The sequence below is a fragment of the Quercus lobata genome, chromosome 10, assembly GCF_001633185.2.
Source record: "Quercus lobata isolate SW786 chromosome 10, ValleyOak3.0 Primary Assembly, whole genome shotgun sequence".
Lineage (NCBI taxonomy): Eukaryota > Viridiplantae > Streptophyta > Magnoliopsida > Fagales > Fagaceae > Quercus > Quercus lobata.
The window spans coordinates 2,466,216-2,485,527 of NC_044913.1; the positions used below are offsets into that span (position 1 = coordinate 2,466,216).

At 32.1% G+C, this 19,312-nt stretch overlaps 3 protein-coding genes across 3 annotated transcripts; 1 reads left to right on the forward strand and 2 right to left on the reverse strand.

Moving 5' to 3' along the window:
- The first annotated feature begins 727 nt into the window (after nt 1–727).
- On the forward strand, nt 728–4,063 carry LOC115962897 (probable WRKY transcription factor 43). Its single transcript, XM_031081778.1, has 2 exons — nt 728–1,152; nt 3,687–4,063. The coding sequence occupies exons 1-2, from the start codon at nt 824–826 to the stop codon at nt 3,862–3,864; spliced, it is 507 nt and encodes a 168-aa protein (XP_030937638.1). The 5' UTR covers nt 728–823; the 3' UTR covers nt 3,865–4,063.
- Nucleotides 4,064–4,107: 44 nt separating this feature from the next.
- Nucleotides 4,108–5,059, reverse strand: LOC115962896. Its single transcript, XM_031081776.1, has one exon. The coding sequence runs from the start codon at nt 4,968–4,970 to the stop codon at nt 4,170–4,172; it is 801 nt and encodes a 266-aa protein (XP_030937636.1). The 5' UTR covers nt 4,971–5,059; the 3' UTR covers nt 4,108–4,169.
- Nucleotides 5,060–6,821: 1,762 nt separating this feature from the next.
- Nucleotides 6,822–10,688, reverse strand: LOC115965929 (SUMO-activating enzyme subunit 1A-like). Its single transcript, XM_031085245.1, has 10 exons — nt 10,443–10,688; nt 10,124–10,175; nt 9,343–9,541; nt 9,099–9,178; nt 8,883–8,999; nt 8,260–8,310; nt 7,918–7,984; nt 7,502–7,602; nt 7,315–7,419; nt 6,822–7,233 (listed from the first exon to the last, which is right to left on the reverse strand). The coding sequence occupies exons 1-10, from the start codon at nt 10,523–10,525 to the stop codon at nt 7,111–7,113; spliced, it is 978 nt and encodes a 325-aa protein (XP_030941105.1). The 5' UTR covers nt 10,526–10,688; the 3' UTR covers nt 6,822–7,110.
- Between the last annotated feature and the right edge of the window lie 8,624 nt (nt 10,689–19,312).

Consider the following 19,312-nt stretch of genomic DNA (forward strand, 5'->3'; position numbering starts at 1 on the left):
GTGCAAACCTTTATACACTTCAATAAAGTTTTAGAACACATTACCTATGTAATGTAACCAATTGAGCCCAGTAATCAGCATACTGTGTCTGTTTAGTATTGTTGTAATAGAACATTAATTGAAAAACTTAGCATTTTGAGTGTGTGGAAAATAATAATGAATAGTGATTTAAAGTTATAGATTTATAAGATATGATCAATTAATTATTTTTTTTCTTAAAAATTCAAAATTTTAACCTTTAAGGCCCTTTCGAAAAAGGTTTCTTTCCAACTCCTATATCTTTTTACTAGATGTAAAATTTGAAAATCTAACTGTTGAATTACACTTTCTTTATGTTCTTAACATTTTTGTCAAATTTCATTCAAATAAGTTGTTATTTACTATTCGATCAATAAACTTATTTTTTAATTTCTTTTAAAGCCTGTCTGATTTTTCTCCAAACTTGTCCGGCTCTTCAAGCTTTCTAGCAAAGTAATTTCGGACTCTCCAAAATCAAAACCAGACACGCTTTTTATCTAAAAAACTTGCAATAATACTGTTCATGTTTGGTAATCCTAATCTAACTATGCTACTCTAATCCTATCAGTACTTTGCGTGTAGTTTACGCCAAACATTGTCTTATTCATGATAGATATACGTCCTTGTACACATTAGCTTCTATTCTATGGCCCAAATTTCTTCACAGCCGCCCACCAAAATTCCACATTTTTCTCTCTTATATCAATCTCATAAAAGTAAAACACGCTCTTCATTCCCTTTTCATCTTTGTTTTCTACCTAACAAAAGTGAATAAAGTAGTATTAAGTTCTTGGAATTATTCTACATGGCTCCAATGCAAAACAACCAAATGTTATTACTAGGTTCTTCTAGTTCATCAGCAGCTTCTACTTCCTCATCAAACATAGAGAATTTTAATTCTCAGAATCTGTTTCATGGTGCCAACAACAAGGACAAAATGAAAGCAGAAACCAGAATTCAACATCATGAAGCTAATAACATTTCTGAGAGGGGAGAAAAAGTTACAAAAGGAGACAAGAAGATCAAAAGGCACAGATTTGCATTTCAAACAAGGAGCCATGTTGATATACTCGATGATGGGTACAGATGGAGGAAATATGGGCAAAAGGCAGTGAAGAATAGTAAATTTCCGAGGTTTGTTATCTTTTTCTAATCATCTTTTAGTTCCCTTGGCTTCAAATTATGGTTATATATCGAGGGTTATGATCAAATTATGCGTAGTATAACTCTGTGATGTTTGCCTCATTTCATTTTTTATTATATTTATATGATAATATCTTTATAATTCTATTGGATTCCATATTCTTTTTGTTTGTAAGGCATACGCCAAATTTCATGTCTATTGAAGTTAATATTTGAAGTTATGAACATTTGAAATATAAATATTTTATGATTAGCTTCATCATTCTCTGTGATTCCACTTGATGGAAAACTCTCATTAAGTAAAGAAAGATGATTTAGCTTGATTGTTCCCTTTTCCAATCAGAATTTAAGAACAATTGTTTATGTGACCATGCATGACCCGTGTACCTTTTGCATGATTGCATGTATCTAAGTAAGCAAAATACATTCTTGTCTCATGATGGGTTTTAAATCGGAAATTGGGAATCATTCTCATGTTGAGTCTTTCATCTAATACAGTATTTAGGACTGATACAAGATAGGTCTGTGTAGTTTCATTCGATTCTCCAACCCCAACTGAGTAGTTTAGGTTTGAAAACAGTGGTTTAACCATTGATGTCTAAGTTGCTCACTTAGTTATGGAGCATAAGGTTGTACAACAACGAACAAAGCCTTAGTCTCAAAATTTTGAAGTCAGCTATAAATCCTCAAAATATTAGTTAAGGTCGATCATATGTATTATTTTCCCCCATTTTACTCTATCAAAGATTCTAAAATCATATTCTATGTTACTCCCTTAATTGACATGTCTTTTTCTTTAATCTCTTCTACTAATGTAATTTTGGTCTTTCTTTATATTATTACATTCCCTCAATTTGGATAAACTCGCTATTTCTTACTGGTGCATTAGTTACTCTCCTTTGCACATAACCAAAACATCATAAGCGGCTCTCTATTATCTTTTCATCAATAGGGGCTACTCCTATTTCTAGGCGAATTTCCTCATTTCAAATCTTATTTTTCCGTGTATATTCACTTATCCATCTTAACATTCTCATTTCAGCCATACTCATTTTATGGAGCACAAGGTCCTTAGAGCTGAAAATTAGGATTCATGCAAAGGAGGCTAGTACCATTTAACGTGTAGAACTTATACCTTAACCATTTTTTTTAACTTATTGAGAGATTCATTTTTGTGAGGGGAAATAGTAGATGCAGATACATGATTATCTTGGGTAGTACTGGGATATGGCCCCCATTCATTGAATCTGATTGCTCCAAAAGAAGCATTTTTTTATAATTATGTTCGACAAACTTAGTTAACTTTTCTTCTTATCAAGAAGTTATATTTCAATTAGTACTTACTTATTTTTTAATAATTGGTTGAAAAGTGAGCTTGTAAGTTCAAGACCCACTGAGCGAGCGAGTGTATAACTTACCACTAAAAAAATTAACTTGTCTACCTTTGCTCAATTGACTTAAATGAGCAGAATTTGCTTATCTTCATTTTTTTTTTTTTTTTTTTTGAGAAAAATTTTCATTTTGTCTTTGTTACATCGTTGTCAACAAAAATTCACAGAATTGGACACTAGTATACTAAGGCCCTATTTCGTTTGTTGTCATCTTCACGGTGGATCAGGCCTATCTCTAAACTTTTCTCTTTTTTTTGTGAGAATCACCTATCTCTAAACTCAAATGAGACCTTTTAAGTCTTTTTATTTTATTTATTAACTTTCAGCCAAAAAAAAAAAAATTTATTAACTAGTATACTTTATTCCAAGAGAAAGAAAGTAGAACAGTTAAAAGGTTAACATAGTTTATAATAAATACAAATCCTTCGGCTTACTGTTTATGTTCCACTCTATACTTCACAAATTACAACTTGTCATATATTTATTTTACTTTTCTTATATAATAACTATAGTTTAAAATGGAAAAAAAAAAAATATATATATATATATATATATCAATCAATCTCATGACATACCATAATTGGTGGAACATATAATGAAACACAAAAGTGGGACAAAGAATTTATATTTGCTCATAACCATAATCTAGACTACAAATCAACTGGCCAAAGAAAATTGCAATTGCCAAGACTATAGATAAAAACCATTATATATATATATATATATATATATATATATATATATGAAAAAGGCAAATGCATTATAAATTGTACAATTCTTATCATAATCAAGAACTTTGTCACTAGTTAGTAGCTCGACCTGAAATCATTCATGATGTGCTCAACATGTTAGCATCTCATTGAGCTTGATTTGCATTGTTGGCCTACTTCCACAACCATTCCTTATTTCTTAAATTGCTTCCATTCATTCTTAAACTCCTCTCCAACTATTATGGTCTTGTTTTTTGCACAGTAAACCTCTACTGTGTGTTACCATTTTAGTGAGAATTGATACACAACCTGGTTGTTTTTTTTCATTCTTTCATAAGGAACCTTTATGATGCATGACAAATTTTCAAAAACAATACTATTATCCTGCAGAAAATGAACTGATTTTGTGTCATTTTGTTTCCAGGAGTTACTACAGGTGTACTCATAAAGGCTGCAATGTCAAGAAGCAAATCCAACGCCTTTCCAAAGATGAAGAGATTGTGGTGACAACCTATGAAGGGATGCATTCACATCCACTAGAGAAGACTACTGATAGCTTTGAACAGATCTTGCAACAGTTACAAACACCAGCTCCCTCATGAAGTACGCCATGTCAAAAAACATTGCAGAGTGTCTCAATGCACACAGTTTCTAATTAATGTACTGTTCTACTAATATGTTCAAGTGTATGCATAGCATGTAATATGAGATGAATATGGAAAGCAACCGATCTTATTTGTAAATAATTTATCCTAAACATGAAATTGAAACTTTTGAAGAAAAGAAACATCAATTCATCAACATCTATTTGAAAATAAAAAAGGATTGATAGAGACAATTGTTTGTTACTAGCACCCAAACTGGTTCAAATCATAAAATATCAAAATGAGAGAGGGAGAGAGACATTTCATGTTGGAACTAGGATCATCTCATGTTCATCTCTATATCCACCAAAGCTCCTCATTGGAACAATGCAAATTGCATACACAATTGAAGCAATAGCAAGCCAACCCATCACAACCATCCACCTTCTCCCATTACCACTTCCACCATAAGAATCTCTTCTCATCTCCACACTTGCCACCACTTTCTTTTCGTCCTCCACTACTACCTCTCCTTTCACATATTCATCACGCAGAGAAAAAGAAGACAATGAAGACAACGACGAAGATGAAGAACAACAGCACTGAAAACAAACAGGCAATACATTGCTGATCATCCCACCAGTTTCATTTTCATGATGATCATCATCAGAATCACAAAAGGACACTGATCTCACTTCACTCTCTTGAGCCAAACCATTACATATCTTCTCTTTCCATCCAAAACCCATCTCAGTTTCACTCTCATCCGCCTCAAAAAGCCGCCGCCCTTTCAACCTTCCACTCTCAATGACTGCTTTTCTTTCTCTACGTATCTCTTCCATTGCCAAATCATTGGTCCTCACTTTCCATGCTCCTTCTGGAGGAGACAGTCTTTTTTGAAGTGAAGACATGAGGCTTCTTGGAGAGCTGTCTAGCCTTTGAAGAGATTTAGCCATGTGGTTAGAGTTTGTTGAATATCTTCGTTGGGTTCTTGGGTGAGACTGATTGTAGGAATGCCAATCTTCTTGTAAAACCATGAACTGGTGCTGCAGTTTATCTTTTTCTCTTTTCTTTTCTATATGATAGCCTTTCATGGTGGGGTCCCTTTCTCCTTTTTTGCTCATTTGATCATGGCTTGTGCTTCGTGTGGTTTTTGAATGGGAGAAGAGAGAGAGAGGCTAATTTTGATTTGAATGTCTAGAGATTATAGCGGGATAAGAACAACCACCCACGTTTTGATTTTATATTTTGAATTTTGTTTTGAAGAAGTTGGTATAAATAAGAATCTACATTAGTTACAATTAAAATTATTAAAAAAAGAGGTTACACACTTCAATCCACCACACTATTAGTTTATGGGATTTATAAGATGTTTCATAGTCATGAGCATAGAGTAATTTACAACGGTTGACAAGACATGTTATAATTTTTCTATAATAAAAGTAATATCAATAATAAAATTATGTTAAAGAAATATAACATCAATCACAACTTATCACTTGGGAAAGAAATCCTCCCACTTAAATTCTCTAATTCTCTCTAATTTTTAGCAATGAGAGACATATCTAGCATTTAAAAAATTCAATGGTTTAACAACCCTCATTTAAACCACACAAAATCAAGTAATGATGTGAATCACAAATCTGGCTAAAAATTGGAAAAAAATCAAAAGGATCTTGTCTCCTTAATAAATTATGATTTTTTTTTTTTTTTTAATCTCTGTAGCATCTCTTACTCTTTTAGTAATGTATAAATTTCAAATTTGGACCATCAAGCAGGTCTTAATTTATAGATAAGATTTATCTTAAAAGCATGACTAGCAATCTTTAAAGTTTTCCCTTTTTCTCTTCCTAGGATCTGATGAATGATTATTACTTTTGCTTTATTTTTTTATAGGAATTACTTTTGCTTTTAATTCTCTGTCGTTGGTGATGAATCACTTATTGTTTTTTTACCTGTGGTTTATTGCCTTTTTACCTGTGGTTCTCCACTTATCAGAACCTCATATGCTAAAGTGAACAACTGAATGCAGACAATAATTAGTTATACCCTTTTCTTCATCCTGATAAAATCAAAAAATTATAAATTGACTACGACCCAAATTATTAGATTTCCAAATGATGTAGCTTTAATAGGAGTGAGGCACTGTAGTGCATATACCAGGCAAACATATATACCACATGGTCCTGGCAGCTATAATGGTGATCGTCTTCCTTTTTATCTCCCTTTTAACTTTACAGGACAGACTAAATGCCTATTCCCCACCTCCCATGATCACAAAAGAGTAATGTACCCAGGGGGGGTCTCTCTAGTATATAATAAATCACATCATCTATAACTATTATACCTTATATTCAACATGGGATACTGCAATTACATAAAGAAACTACCACTTTTCTTGGCATAGGTGTAGGACCAAGCTTATTTGCTAACTATTATTCTACAACTTATTGAAGTGATCAATTGACTGTGAATGGTGGGTTCACGTGATTAGTGATCACTTTCGCATAAACTCACCATTCACAGTCAACAACTTCAACAAGTAGTGGCAAAAATTACTTGGTTAATATTGATTTATTGGATTTACAGTCATGCTGCAAATAATAACAACTGTGCACTGTGGCTTCCTGAATAAGTTCTTTGTTTATTTGAAAGAGCATTATGGTCAAAAACTTCATCATGTGCTTCGGCACCACAATCTTTCTTAGTTCCTGTGCTTTTTCCTCTCTTTTTTTTTTTTTTCCGTAACTATATTATTGTTTGTAACTTTGTACTTTAAAATAAGAGCATTATGATACTAAACTTGAGTTAATCTCCAGTTGTTGCCTCCACTTCATGTCAGCTCCATTCAGGACTAGTAAAGTTTTCTCAACAAGCACAGGAAATTGCATAGAAAGCATAAAAATGGCTTTTTAGCATGCATGCACTAAAGAATCCTTTTTCCGTTTCTTACTAATACTAAAGCTGAAAACACATATAACTCAATAGTCAGACATGAATAACAATGAATGAACAAGAACATGACAATTCCAAGCATCATGCATCATAACTTAAGATTCAATAGCAATGCAGCAAATTCCAATTGCAGAAATATCGGTCTCTCTCTAACAAGGTAGTGTTATCTTAACTTCAATATTAGGAACAATAATATATCCATTGCAGGTCAGTTTCTTCTTGTCAAAATTCTTTAATTTCCTACACAGAACTTACGACCGATTCCTCTTGTCAATCCTCTATTTCAAAAGCTACCCTCAGAAAGGCCGCTCAGCTTCCACTTTTAGGGTTTGAATTTGAAATGTCCTCTATTATCCCTTTCCCATCCACAGCATCAAAGAAGAAGAAATTTTTTAGGGGGTCCCCTTTGCCTGATATTGCTTTGATAACCTCCTAATAAGTTCAACACTAAACTATGTCAAAATAATGTCTTAAATGTTAAAACCATGACAACAAAGTGATTCGATATGGCACCTGTCCAAGGATTCCCCCAATGACAGCACAAACCGGAGGGAATTCTCTTGTACCCGTTACCAATCTTTTAAGAAGTGCATCAGGAATATGAGATTCATTCAATGACTGCCACAATATCATGCAAGCAGGAGTTAGAAGATGAACAACACAATCATAAAACATAAGCAAAAAATTCCAAATACCATACATTTGCCTCACAAAGCTCCTTTTTCAGCTTCAGAACACCAGGAAGATCTGCAATCGAAACGTCTCCTGGATGGCGCCCCTCAGCCTCAAACTTTTCTATCACTGGAACAAGAGAGAGGATAATTTAGTAATTATTCTATTGATACAGATGATTTGGAACCTATTACATTCAATCTTAAAAAGTACAAATGAAATCAAAAAAGGCATATTAAATTTGTCACTAGAAAACGCCATAAGCAGCCTTCAACTTCTTATCCAAAGTGTTCAAACTTAATTAAGTAATGGTAGAAGGACCAGGTATAGCAGATGAATTGGTAGTATCTTGTGAAAGTAGAAAATTAGCAGCATTTTTTATGGAAAAAAAGGGAAGGGGGGGGTTCATTGTTAAGAAAGCTTTAACTTTACAATTTACCCGACCTCTCATAGCAAAGTATAGCTTTGACACTCTCCTTGGGAGAGCTCTCCAAGGCACTGAAATTGCTTCCTGCAATGAAACTAATGCGTCAAGATTCTTTTATGAATCTTAAAGAAACCAAAGCCGTTGCAACACATTGTGTTGCCATGGCACTCAAAAGGGAAGGTTTGGATTAAGGATTTAATTCTTCCAGCTAAATCCCTCTCCCTGCCTCCAAACTAAAAATGATTTGGGTAAATAAATTTCATTGAAAGAGTGGGGATGAAGAAAAGAGTATGCGGTACAGAAAAAAGACTAATTAAACTCGACATCTTTAGAAAGAACCATGAGCATCCAAGTCATACCTCAAAACTAGGATATTGCAGTTTGCATTCAACGGTCTCCTCAAGTTTTTTCTGTCAACAAATAAAAACAACACCAATTAAAGGAATGCTTTCATCAAGCATGATATCTGAATATGATTAAATAACTAAGATGCTTAACACCTAAAACATACGAATATTAGTCAGAAATTTATAATGCAAGAGTCAAAGCATAGACGTTTGAGAACCCTTGGATGAGCTATCTACCATTCCAGAGCCATAACAGTGCTATATAGACTTTTGAAATTAATACAGCAAATAAGGTTCCACTTTGCATTCAACTATGGCTTGACTACGCAAGACTTTCACATGCAAAATTAGTCATTAATCTAAACATTCTAGAATCCACATGTAGAAGCATTTTCATTATGGGTGCAGAAATATTTTCACAGAAGAGTTAACACAATCACAATAAGATATCAACTAGTGATATGGGACAACTGCAACATATAACACGAGGTACAAAATTTACATGGATGTGGAAATATTTTCACAGAAGAGTTAACACAATCACAATAAGATATCAACTAGTGATATCAAACAACTGCAACATATAACACGAGGTACAAAATTTACATTGAGTAAGATGATCATAAGATGATCACCTTTGAATATATATGGTCTTGCAGATCAACAAATATTTCACCAGAAGAGTCTCTACAGTCAACTGTATAGAATGCTATATGCTTTGATAACTTCCGGCATTTCTCATTGACCGATTTCTGCAGCCAAGAAAAATCAAACATGTCAAAAGAAACTTATATAAAGAGTAAACCATTTACAAGCTACGCCACATTAAGGAAAACGAGTTTGTATTGTACTTTTGTCGCAAGTGAGCAACAACTGACAACTACAACATCATATTTATCGAAGAACTCCCCATCAAAGCCTGACACATCACCTGCAAGATTGAAAATTTGGATTTAATCAAATCTCTTCCCACTGACTTGCACTAGAAAATATAGATTATTAGCAACTTAAGTAATGTAACACGGCCAGCTTTGGTAAATAAATTGTACTCATAAATATAACATCAGCAAGTTCAACAGAACAAAAGGGGCAAACCTTTTTCAACTGAAACACGAACCATCGGATTGAAATCTTTCAAGGAATCACAACAAAGCTCGGCGAGCGTTTTCCCACGATACACATTCTCATCAGGAGGTATCAAAAAATTAGAAGAAAAAAGTGCTTCATCGGTCGCTACCCGATCATCCACCAATGTCAAACTACCAACCCCTGCTAGAACAATGTTCTTGCAAAACTACCCACAAAAAAAAGAGCTTACATAAATCAACACCAAACAATAATTACCATAATAATTGAAATGAGTAAATAAGAATGAATATACCAACATTTAGCAATACATATGATAAATTACCGATTGCCTCAAATCATTAGGAAATGGTAAACATAATCATTAAACCATAATTATAATGCCACTCCCCCCATGTATAGGCCCAGACTCCTTAATTAGTAGAACCTAGGAAGCTCGGACACGAACATGAGTAAGGGTATGGAGACGGGTATAACACGGCAATACAAGCAATTTCTGAAAAATTATAACATGACGAGACAAGTATGACACTAGTACGACATAGATACGACACTGCACCCCCAATGAAGTGTTTGTGCTTCCTAGAAGTAGTGTAGAACCCCAGACATGATTTTTTTTTTTTTTTTTTAAATTTTTTAAATGAGAGAGAACCCATGACCACTCTGACACTGTAATAAATTACCGATTATTCTAAAAGCTTAAAAGCTTAAATTCTCACGAAGCAGTGAATAATCATTCAACCATTACTCTAACAACATTTAAAAAAAAAATTAATAAATTAAGAATTACCTCAGCAACAGTCCCTTTCATTCCACATACTAATATATGAGATTTGCTCAATCTAAAACAAGCAAATAAAATAAAATTGTTAGTTAAAAATTAAAAATTGCAACTTGATAATATAACTAAACAAAATCATGATATAAATACGAATTACTATTTCTAACTCATGCTCATGCATTATATCAAATTATTGAATTATTAAATTTAAATTAAAAATTAAAAATTAAAAAAAAATAAATAAATAACAGAGCTAGCTATAAGAACGAACTCAATGAATAAAATCACAAAATGAACAGCGAAATTTTGGAAAGAAAAAAAAAATTACCTTCTTTGAGCATCAGCGCCCCAAACCCTAATTTGGCGGTCGTAGAGAGCAGTCTCTTGCTCAGTCAACTCTTCTCCGTCCATTCCTAGCCGTAACCTGTTTTACAAACCCTAATTCAAAGCGCTGAGAGAGAGAAACCCTAGAAAAGCTCGAAGTGCTGCGTTTTATGAATAGTGAAGAAGAAGCAAAGCGAAGCAAATACGAGCTCACGATTTTTTGCTTTTTTACTTTGAAATGAAACTGAGATAGCTTGCTTTTTTAGATTTTTAATTTTTAATTATTTTTTTTTTTTTGGGTTTCTAATATGAGTTGGGCCCAATGGATAGGCCTTGCTTAAGGGCTATTCCATTTATATTTGAGATGCTTTGGGTTTAGAAACTAACAGGCCTGAATTCATGGGCCTAATTTGGATCTAGCCCAATTTAAGGGTATGTATTATTAGGCAAAATTTTTGCATAATTAACTTCTTTTCTTGTTTTTACATTGTTAAAGTAGCATGTTATGCTTGACGTTTTTATCATGATTGACGTAAGATGAAAATAATAAAAATTATGTGAGTAATTGGACCTCGGTGAAAGTGATACTAAACTAATTGTAAAGATTATGTGAGTATTGGACTTAAGTAAAACTGTAAAAGTGATATTAAATTAATCATATTTTTTTCATTGTGAAAAAAAATAAAATTGTCTTTAATATTAATCTTATTGTAAAGATGCTCTCTATTACTTTTCTTTTTTTTAAGTCAAGATGTTCTCTATTAATAGTCCAACAATTATTATTTTTTCACTTCTTTTTAAGTGAAAGGTAACAAGGAGGTACAAAAAAGAAATTGCCATCTTCTATATTCTCCTTTAATTTAAATCTCTTAATATTGGGTAACTTTGCATAATTTAAACTTCAAGAATCCTTTATATGATAAGAAAGGAAATCGTTCACGTATTAAGAAGATTTAGGATTTGTTTGGATACCGCTTATTGCTAAAAATTGAAAACTTATGATTGAAAATACTGTAACAAAATAATTTTTAAATGATGTCCATGGGTTCCATAAACAGTTTTTAAATGATGAATAATTTGTTTTTTTCCGTACAGTTGGGTCCCATGAACAGTGCATGGGACCCAGCTGTTGAACGCAAACGCCAAACGTGATGAGTTTGGAACGCAATCCAAAGTCACACTTAATTTCACGAATTATTTAAATGAGTCTATTTTATGGTTTAAACTAAATATTATAAATCTAAAAGTATGAATATTAATATGTTCAATTTTGAATAATGTAACACCATCAATATGGTTAGATATAAGAAATAAAATCTCATTATAAAAATAGAGTATCTATGTCACTTAATATAAGATCTTACACACCCTTTATTTCACTTGAAATAAATTGAATTTTATCTTTGTTGTTACATTTTTTTTTTTTTGTTGAGATAGTTACAATATGCTACTAACTTCACAGTTTGAACATTTCCTCCCTAAACCCCCCAAAACACTTTATGCATGAAAATATGTCAATTAAATTACAAAGCTCTTTACTTATTACATTCATGATGAACAAGAAGAAAGACAAAGACACATGAGACTTTTAAAGTACCTAGAGAACATTGAAGCAAGTGAAATGTTTGTTGAGTGAATAAGCCGAGTCTTTGCCTCCTCAACGGTCCACAATAAAGCCTTCAATCCTACAAAAACTTTTACTAGAGTGAAAATCACAAAAGATATTTACCATAGAAAATACTAATTTGAAGCAACAAATAGTGTAAATGCATCGACTGAGAATCATGGTGTTGACCCAACTTAGAATAACATTTCTAGTTGAACTGAGCTAGATAATTAAAGTGCCAATATGTCATTTAAGTTCCCAGTAGGTGGGAGATAATTGCTTACCAGGATCTTGATGTTTATTTTGCTTTGTGTTTCTCGTCATGGTCTCTAGTCTTGCATGACCTTGCTGCTTAGACTTCAAATTGTTCAAGTCAGAACTTTGAGTCTTTCTTCTCTTACCATGGATTCAAATTTCAATATAGGTTCTGCTTAAGAAAATACGATAAGGCAATTCATGTACGTATGAGGGAAATAATCTAGGAGTCACTTAGAATTGAGAAGTGCAACAGACAGACCTTAATGCAACTTCTCAGGAAATATTCAAAGGACCTAATGCATTAACAATTAAGGTTAATAATGATTATTAATGGAACATGTATTTGTCATAGATAATGTTGATTGAATCCTATAGAGACAAACTTCCTTCACAGTCCTTGATGGTCATTGACACATATAAACCTATTTATCAAAACGTACACAGATAAAACCCAAGCACATGTTCACGGAAAAAGATGCAATAATTATCTTATACATCCAATCCAACACATATATGTATCATATATCGCTCTCACAACATGCACTTCCACTCAATTATAAATCAACACGTTACAAAAGATAATGATTATATAAGACAAAGATGTATAAGATACCTTCTCCTTTCCGTCACGTAAGAAAGTCTGAAGATTCAACATGATGTTGTCGTTATTTCCTTTCTCTGGGGGGTCCTGTTTTGGTTTCCCTAGAATGCAACACTTGTCGGTGCAGAAGTTCAACACTTATCAAAACTCATTGACCTTCACTTTCAAGGAGAAGCAGCCTTTTTGTGGGGGTGAAACAGATGGCAATTAATGACTATTGTACTCTAGTTTGTTGCAGAATTAGAGGCAGAGCAAGTGAGTGGATTGAGTTAGAGCTTGGTCTGCAATAGCTTACTATAGGGAATAGTGTAATGGCATGTTGCTACTGTTGATTTGTATCGTTTGTATGAGATATTAAGTTCTGTGCAGTTTTGTCTTTCAGGGCTTAGCTGGGGGAGGTAGGGGTCGAGCCCTAAAAAATTCGACACCTAGCCCCTTTTATTTCGTACTGATAGATTTGTTTTCTTTTTAATTTTATCTTTTGATATTATCTCTTGAGTCTTGAGATTTCATTATCACAAAAATACAAGTAATATCTTGTTTTATTATATCAAACTTAAATTTCAATAATCAATAGTGTTAGGAGCTCAAAATCTTTAAGTAAAATTCATTATTATTCATTAAAAAAAAAAGTGTATAAGTAATAAAATTAGGAAATATACTATAGTTTGATATTATTTTTAAGTTGAACCCTAAAATTTTTTATGCACAAATGAAATGCTTACTATATGGCTTAAAATGATACTATAATTTAATCATTTTATAAGTTTAACAAAAATTGACATAAATTGTACTTGAAGTTAATCTAGTTATTAAAAATTATTCAAAGAGAACTATAAATGAAATTTTGACTATAACAATAATAACCACACAACTTAATTATATGTGTGCGCGCATATGCAATAAGTTTATCTTATAGGTATATCGAGAGATATAAACGTTAATAAAATATGCCCTCTTAAGTCAAGTTCAAGCTGTACTCTTACATAACAAGAGAGGAGAGAAATTGTTGTTAGCTAGTATCTAGATATTGTAATCAAGTAGAGTTAGAAATTTTTCTTAAAGAGGCAAGCTTTTGGATTCAAATAATAACCTAAAGAATATGTATATATATTCTTGTCACAATCCAAAAAATGGCAATGAATGTAACACTTTGCTGATGAAGTTAAAAAAATTAATCAAAATTCATTCATTTTCATCACTTTCAAGGAAATGGCAATATTTTTTGTGGGTGTAACTAATGGAAATTAATTATTTCAGTTGGTGGTAGAAGAGCAAGAGCCCAGAAGAAGCAAATGGAGCTGACAGAGTTTTGTCTACAAGTGCATAAGAAGATTGCGAGAGATAAGAGTAATGGCAGGTTGCTATAGTTAGTATGTATGAGATAAGATTCTATGCAGTTTGTTTGTCTTTCTGTGCAAGAGGTGATAAAATTGGCCTAAGCCACAAGGTTGCTATAGTTTTTAAATTACAGTAAAGAAGTTAGTGATAAAAATAGGCCTAAAGGCATAAAGTTATTATACCTTTATTAGACACAAAGTCTCAAACAATAATAACTTATTAATAATATAAGTATAATGTATAGTACAAGAAAGTAAAAATGGTGTGAAATAGCATGCATGATGGATAAATTACAATTAATTTTAAATTAATTCAGTTGATTTCAAACGTTTCGAATTCAAAATAAATTATGTTTTCAAAAGTATTTTACCGCAAATTATATATATAATATCCATTACATGTGATATGTTGTTAATAGAAAATCTTTAAATAAAAAAACACCTGGTGTAAATAAATATCCATATATAATAATGTCTATTGGGCTAAAAAGAAAGAAATAAGTGGTAATAGACTAATCGAAATTTTAAGAGGATCGATCCAATCAGAAGCTGAAGTTCAAGTTGTAGTGGCAGGAATTTGCTACTACAAGTACAAGTACAAGTACAAGTACATCTATGATCTATAGATGTACTTGTACTTGTACATCTATAGATTAGGAGGGTTTGCAGGTGTATTATAACACAACTATCTTTTCTAATGAATCCATTTCTTAGGTTAGGCCCCGAACAATTTTTTTCCCGTTGTAGGTTTTTCTTTCCTAAACACATCTTGTGCTTAGGATTTTCTTTCCCGTTATAGATGTACTTGTACTTGTAGATCTATAGATTAGGAGGGTTTGCAAGTGTATTATAATCAACTATCTTTTCTAATGAATTCATTTCTTAGGTTAGGCCCCGAACAATTTTTTTCCCGTTGTAGGTTTTTCTTTCCTAAACACATCTTGTGCTTAGGATTTGCTTTGATTTATGTTTCTCCATGAAACAAGCAATTGGCTAACTAATGAATTGGACCTAATTAATCAATTGCTTAAAATTGGTAGATAGCGGTTTTAGACTTTTAGGGGCCTAAATTTGTGTTTTCAAACCCAACTCACATTAGGAAGATTTATTTTACAATTAAAATTTTGTTTTGTGCACACCATTTAGTTTGTAGATGAAATTAATTTTCACAATATATCCGGTTAATGTATGTCCTTAAATAACACATTAATCATCTATTTCATGAAACTTTTTATGAAAAATCGAAAAATCTGTCAAAAAATTTAATAACTTTTTCATCTTTTCATAAAAAGGTTTTTTAAAAGAGAAGTATTACATCCATAACATTTTCACAATACTTTCACAACAAATCATAGGTGGTAAGTTCTTATTGGTTCTAATTAGAATCCACAATTTAAATTACTTTTTTGCTCACCCATAATAACCAATAACAACTTACTACTTTGGATTTGTTGTGAAAATATTATGAATATCGCATTTCTCTTTCTAAAATGGTTTACTAATATGATTTATTGTAAAACCTTTAAAATATGAGTTGTGTTAACGGACACAATAAAGTGCCTATTAACACCAAACTTTATGTCATAATTTTTGTCTTTATATCAATATTCTGTCAGCTTTATAAGTTTTATATAATTTCTCTTATTTATCTAATTTTTTATTAAATAAGGTCCACATTATTATAACCTTAGCAAGTACAGTACCACCGTACTAGTTAACATTTACTTTAAAATATATATAACTTTTATATTTTTATAGGATATTAAAAAGAGTTGTGTTAACAAGCACCTTAACAACGCAGTTATTGACAGCTTTTCAATTTTTTGAGCAATTTTTGACAATTTTTTTTATCATTTTTGATAATTTTTTTAACAACTTTTTTTTCTTTTTTTTGGGGGGTTAAATGAGACACAAAAAAGGAAAGTATAACAAGCACAGTTAACATTTCCCTATTAAGAATATATCAAAACCAGGGGCGGTGCATGCCTTCCCTTTCCGGCTTTCCTCTCCGCACTGTTAGATATCAATGTCAGTGACATGAAAAGACTATCTATCCACGCAGATGCATCATGGAGTTTGGACTTTGGATCCAGCAAAATTGACAAGTGCGTTCCTGTTAAAGCTGTTAGAGTAGCTGTCATAGCCTCCAAGTCCAAGTTTTTCTTGAATATCCGTGATCCAAATTGACCAATGTGTTCAGTGTTCCTGTTAAACCTGCTACACTTGCTCTCATAGCCTCCAAGTTTTTCAAAGGACAGGTACGTTGGTAGGAACCCTTTTTTTCTGACCTCAATTTTTCTCCTCCTATTGTAGTATCAGTGTCCGTTAGAAGCTTTTTCATGTTTGCTTTTTTACTTTTTCATTTTGTCTCAAATTTTTTTATAAAAATAAGTGTAAGAGCATTAGCCCACTATTTTTTTTATTTGTCTTCACAAAAATTTATTTTATTTATTTTAATTATTTATTTTACAAAATAGCCAATAATAGTGAATTTATTTTAGTTTTTAATACAATAAAATAATATAAATATTACAATAAAATAATATATCTATTAAATTATTACAATAAAATAATATATATCACTGTCAAAAAAATACCACAAATCGATCAATGGCATAATCCACAATCACTGCCAACCAAGAACATCCACCCACAACCACTGCCAAAAATCCAATATATCCAAATTTCAATAATAAGAAGAAAGAAAGATTTCAACAATCATATCTACATGAACTTCCCTACCCACTTGATCAAAACCAATAGAAAGGGTTGGATTACAAGGACCCACAATCCATCAATTAAAAATTAAGGAAACCACAAAGCCTCCAAATGTCTATGAAGCACCCTAAGTTCCTAACCCATCAGTTTGAAGAAACAAATAACACCGACCCAAAAAAAAAAACCCCAGTTGCAAAATTCAATCCTTTTTTTTTTGTTTTTGTTTTTGATAATTTGCAAAACCTAATCTTGAAAAAAGTAATGTTGTGGTGGAAGAACTACTCTTGCTTCCATTATCGATTCTTTGTGATTGTCTCTGAAATTATTTTACGGGTTTTGCTTTCAAACCCCGTTAACCAGAGCCTGCAGACTAAGGAAAGAAGAGAAGCCGGAGAGAGAGAAAAAGAAAAAGATAAAATATTTTTTTAACGAGAGATGAGAGATATAGTTTAATAATTTTTTTTTTTTTAGCTTCTTATTACAGTGCACAGCCATAAGAGCACTCACAACAGTGTAGCTAAATAGCTATATAGCTATTTTAGCTACACCAAAACACAAAAAAATGGCTATAGTAGTGGAGCTAAATCTAAAAATTTTAGTTTCTCAGCTACAGTACACATCTATCTTTAGATGTGCACTATAGCTCAAAGGTAAAATAAATATATATATATATATATATATATTACACTTCTCTCTCTTCTCTTGTTAAACAAATATTTCCTATTTTCTTTATCTCTCTCCGGCTTCTCTTCTTTCTTCTTTCTTCCTCAATTTTTTTCTCTCTCTAGCTCGCCGACCAGCTCCCTCGTCCCTCAGCTCGCCGGCCAGCTCCCTCATCACCGATCTGTTCCACCAACCCACCCTAAGCCCCATCACCGATCTCCCCAAGCCCCATCGCCGAGTCAACCCGATTCCCAAGTACCCAGATGGGTTACCGTTGTTTTCTTAGTTGGCAAGCTGTGAAGGCAAGCTGGTTTTAATGGGTGAGAACAAGAACGAATGGGACGAGTGGGCCGATCTGAGGAATCGGGGTGGGTTTACGATCTAAGGAAGGACGAGTGGGCCGAGTTGACTCGGATGAGTCACGAATAGGACAAGTGCGAAGGGGTGGTGATTGGGTGGTGGTTTTTTTTTTCCTACTGTGGACTGCTAGTGGTGGTGGTGGTGGTGGATGATTGCGCTGTGTTGTGCTGATGTTTCTTTTTTTTTTCGGTGGATGTTTTTATTATTATTTTAATGATTTATTTGTATTATTTTAATCAAATAGCTAAAAGTATAGCTCCATTGATGTGGGGTGTGAAAGGGTAATATAGATAAAGTGATTTTTGTAGGTGTTAAATAGCTATATTTTTTGCTCCGCTACTGTGGATACTCTAAATAGCTATACACACTATAGCAAGAAGCTAAAAAAATTTAGCTATAGCACCATTGTTGTAGCATGCATTTTAAGTATTAGTAGTGTTTAAAATAGCTATATAGCTATTTAGCACCACTATTACTAGTGCTCTAAGTTTGTATTTCTAAAAAATACAAATACCATTGCTAGCACAACATTATTAAACAGGTCCTTAATATAAAAATTACAAAAAATCATATATTTTTTTTATCTTATATTTAGCAAAAAGCTTTATTGCCAAATGGACGCTCAATAATGTGATGATACACAATAACTTTTACAATTTTTTTTATAGGAATTGAGGTGGAAAAGTGTGATAATATATAATAAAAATAAATTAATACTAATCCAAATAAAAATAAAATCACAATCTACTCAATTATTAAAAATATTTACAAAATTTATTGTGTGTATAAGATTATTGATATTATAATATAGGGTTGTACATGAACTAATGTCTTGATGAATAATTCAAATTCAACTTGTGAAATAGCTTATTTATGTTTGTTTGTTTAGTTAATAAGCCAAGTTCAAGTCCAGCTTTAGACTCGACTATTAAACGAGCCAAGCTCAACCATTATAATGTGTCTATGAATAAGCTTGTGAACGTGGTGCTCCATTTAACTATATATAATATTATATCTTTATATATATAATAGTCTAAAAGTATACTTATATAGATATGAAAATTGATTTCATAAATTTGTAAATATGTCTGTGTGATGTCAAATTATTATTTACAATTGATCAATAATATAAACAATTCATTAGTAGTAAAAATTCATAAATTTGTGAAAGAAAAATAAATTTTAGTCATGGTTGTACTATATATGGAAAAAAAAATTAATTAAGTAATTCGTAAATAAGTTTGAGCTTGTTTGACAAATAAACTAATCAAGTTTAAACATGTAACCTTTTTTGACGATAAGCTCAAGCATAACTCGTGTTCTAAATG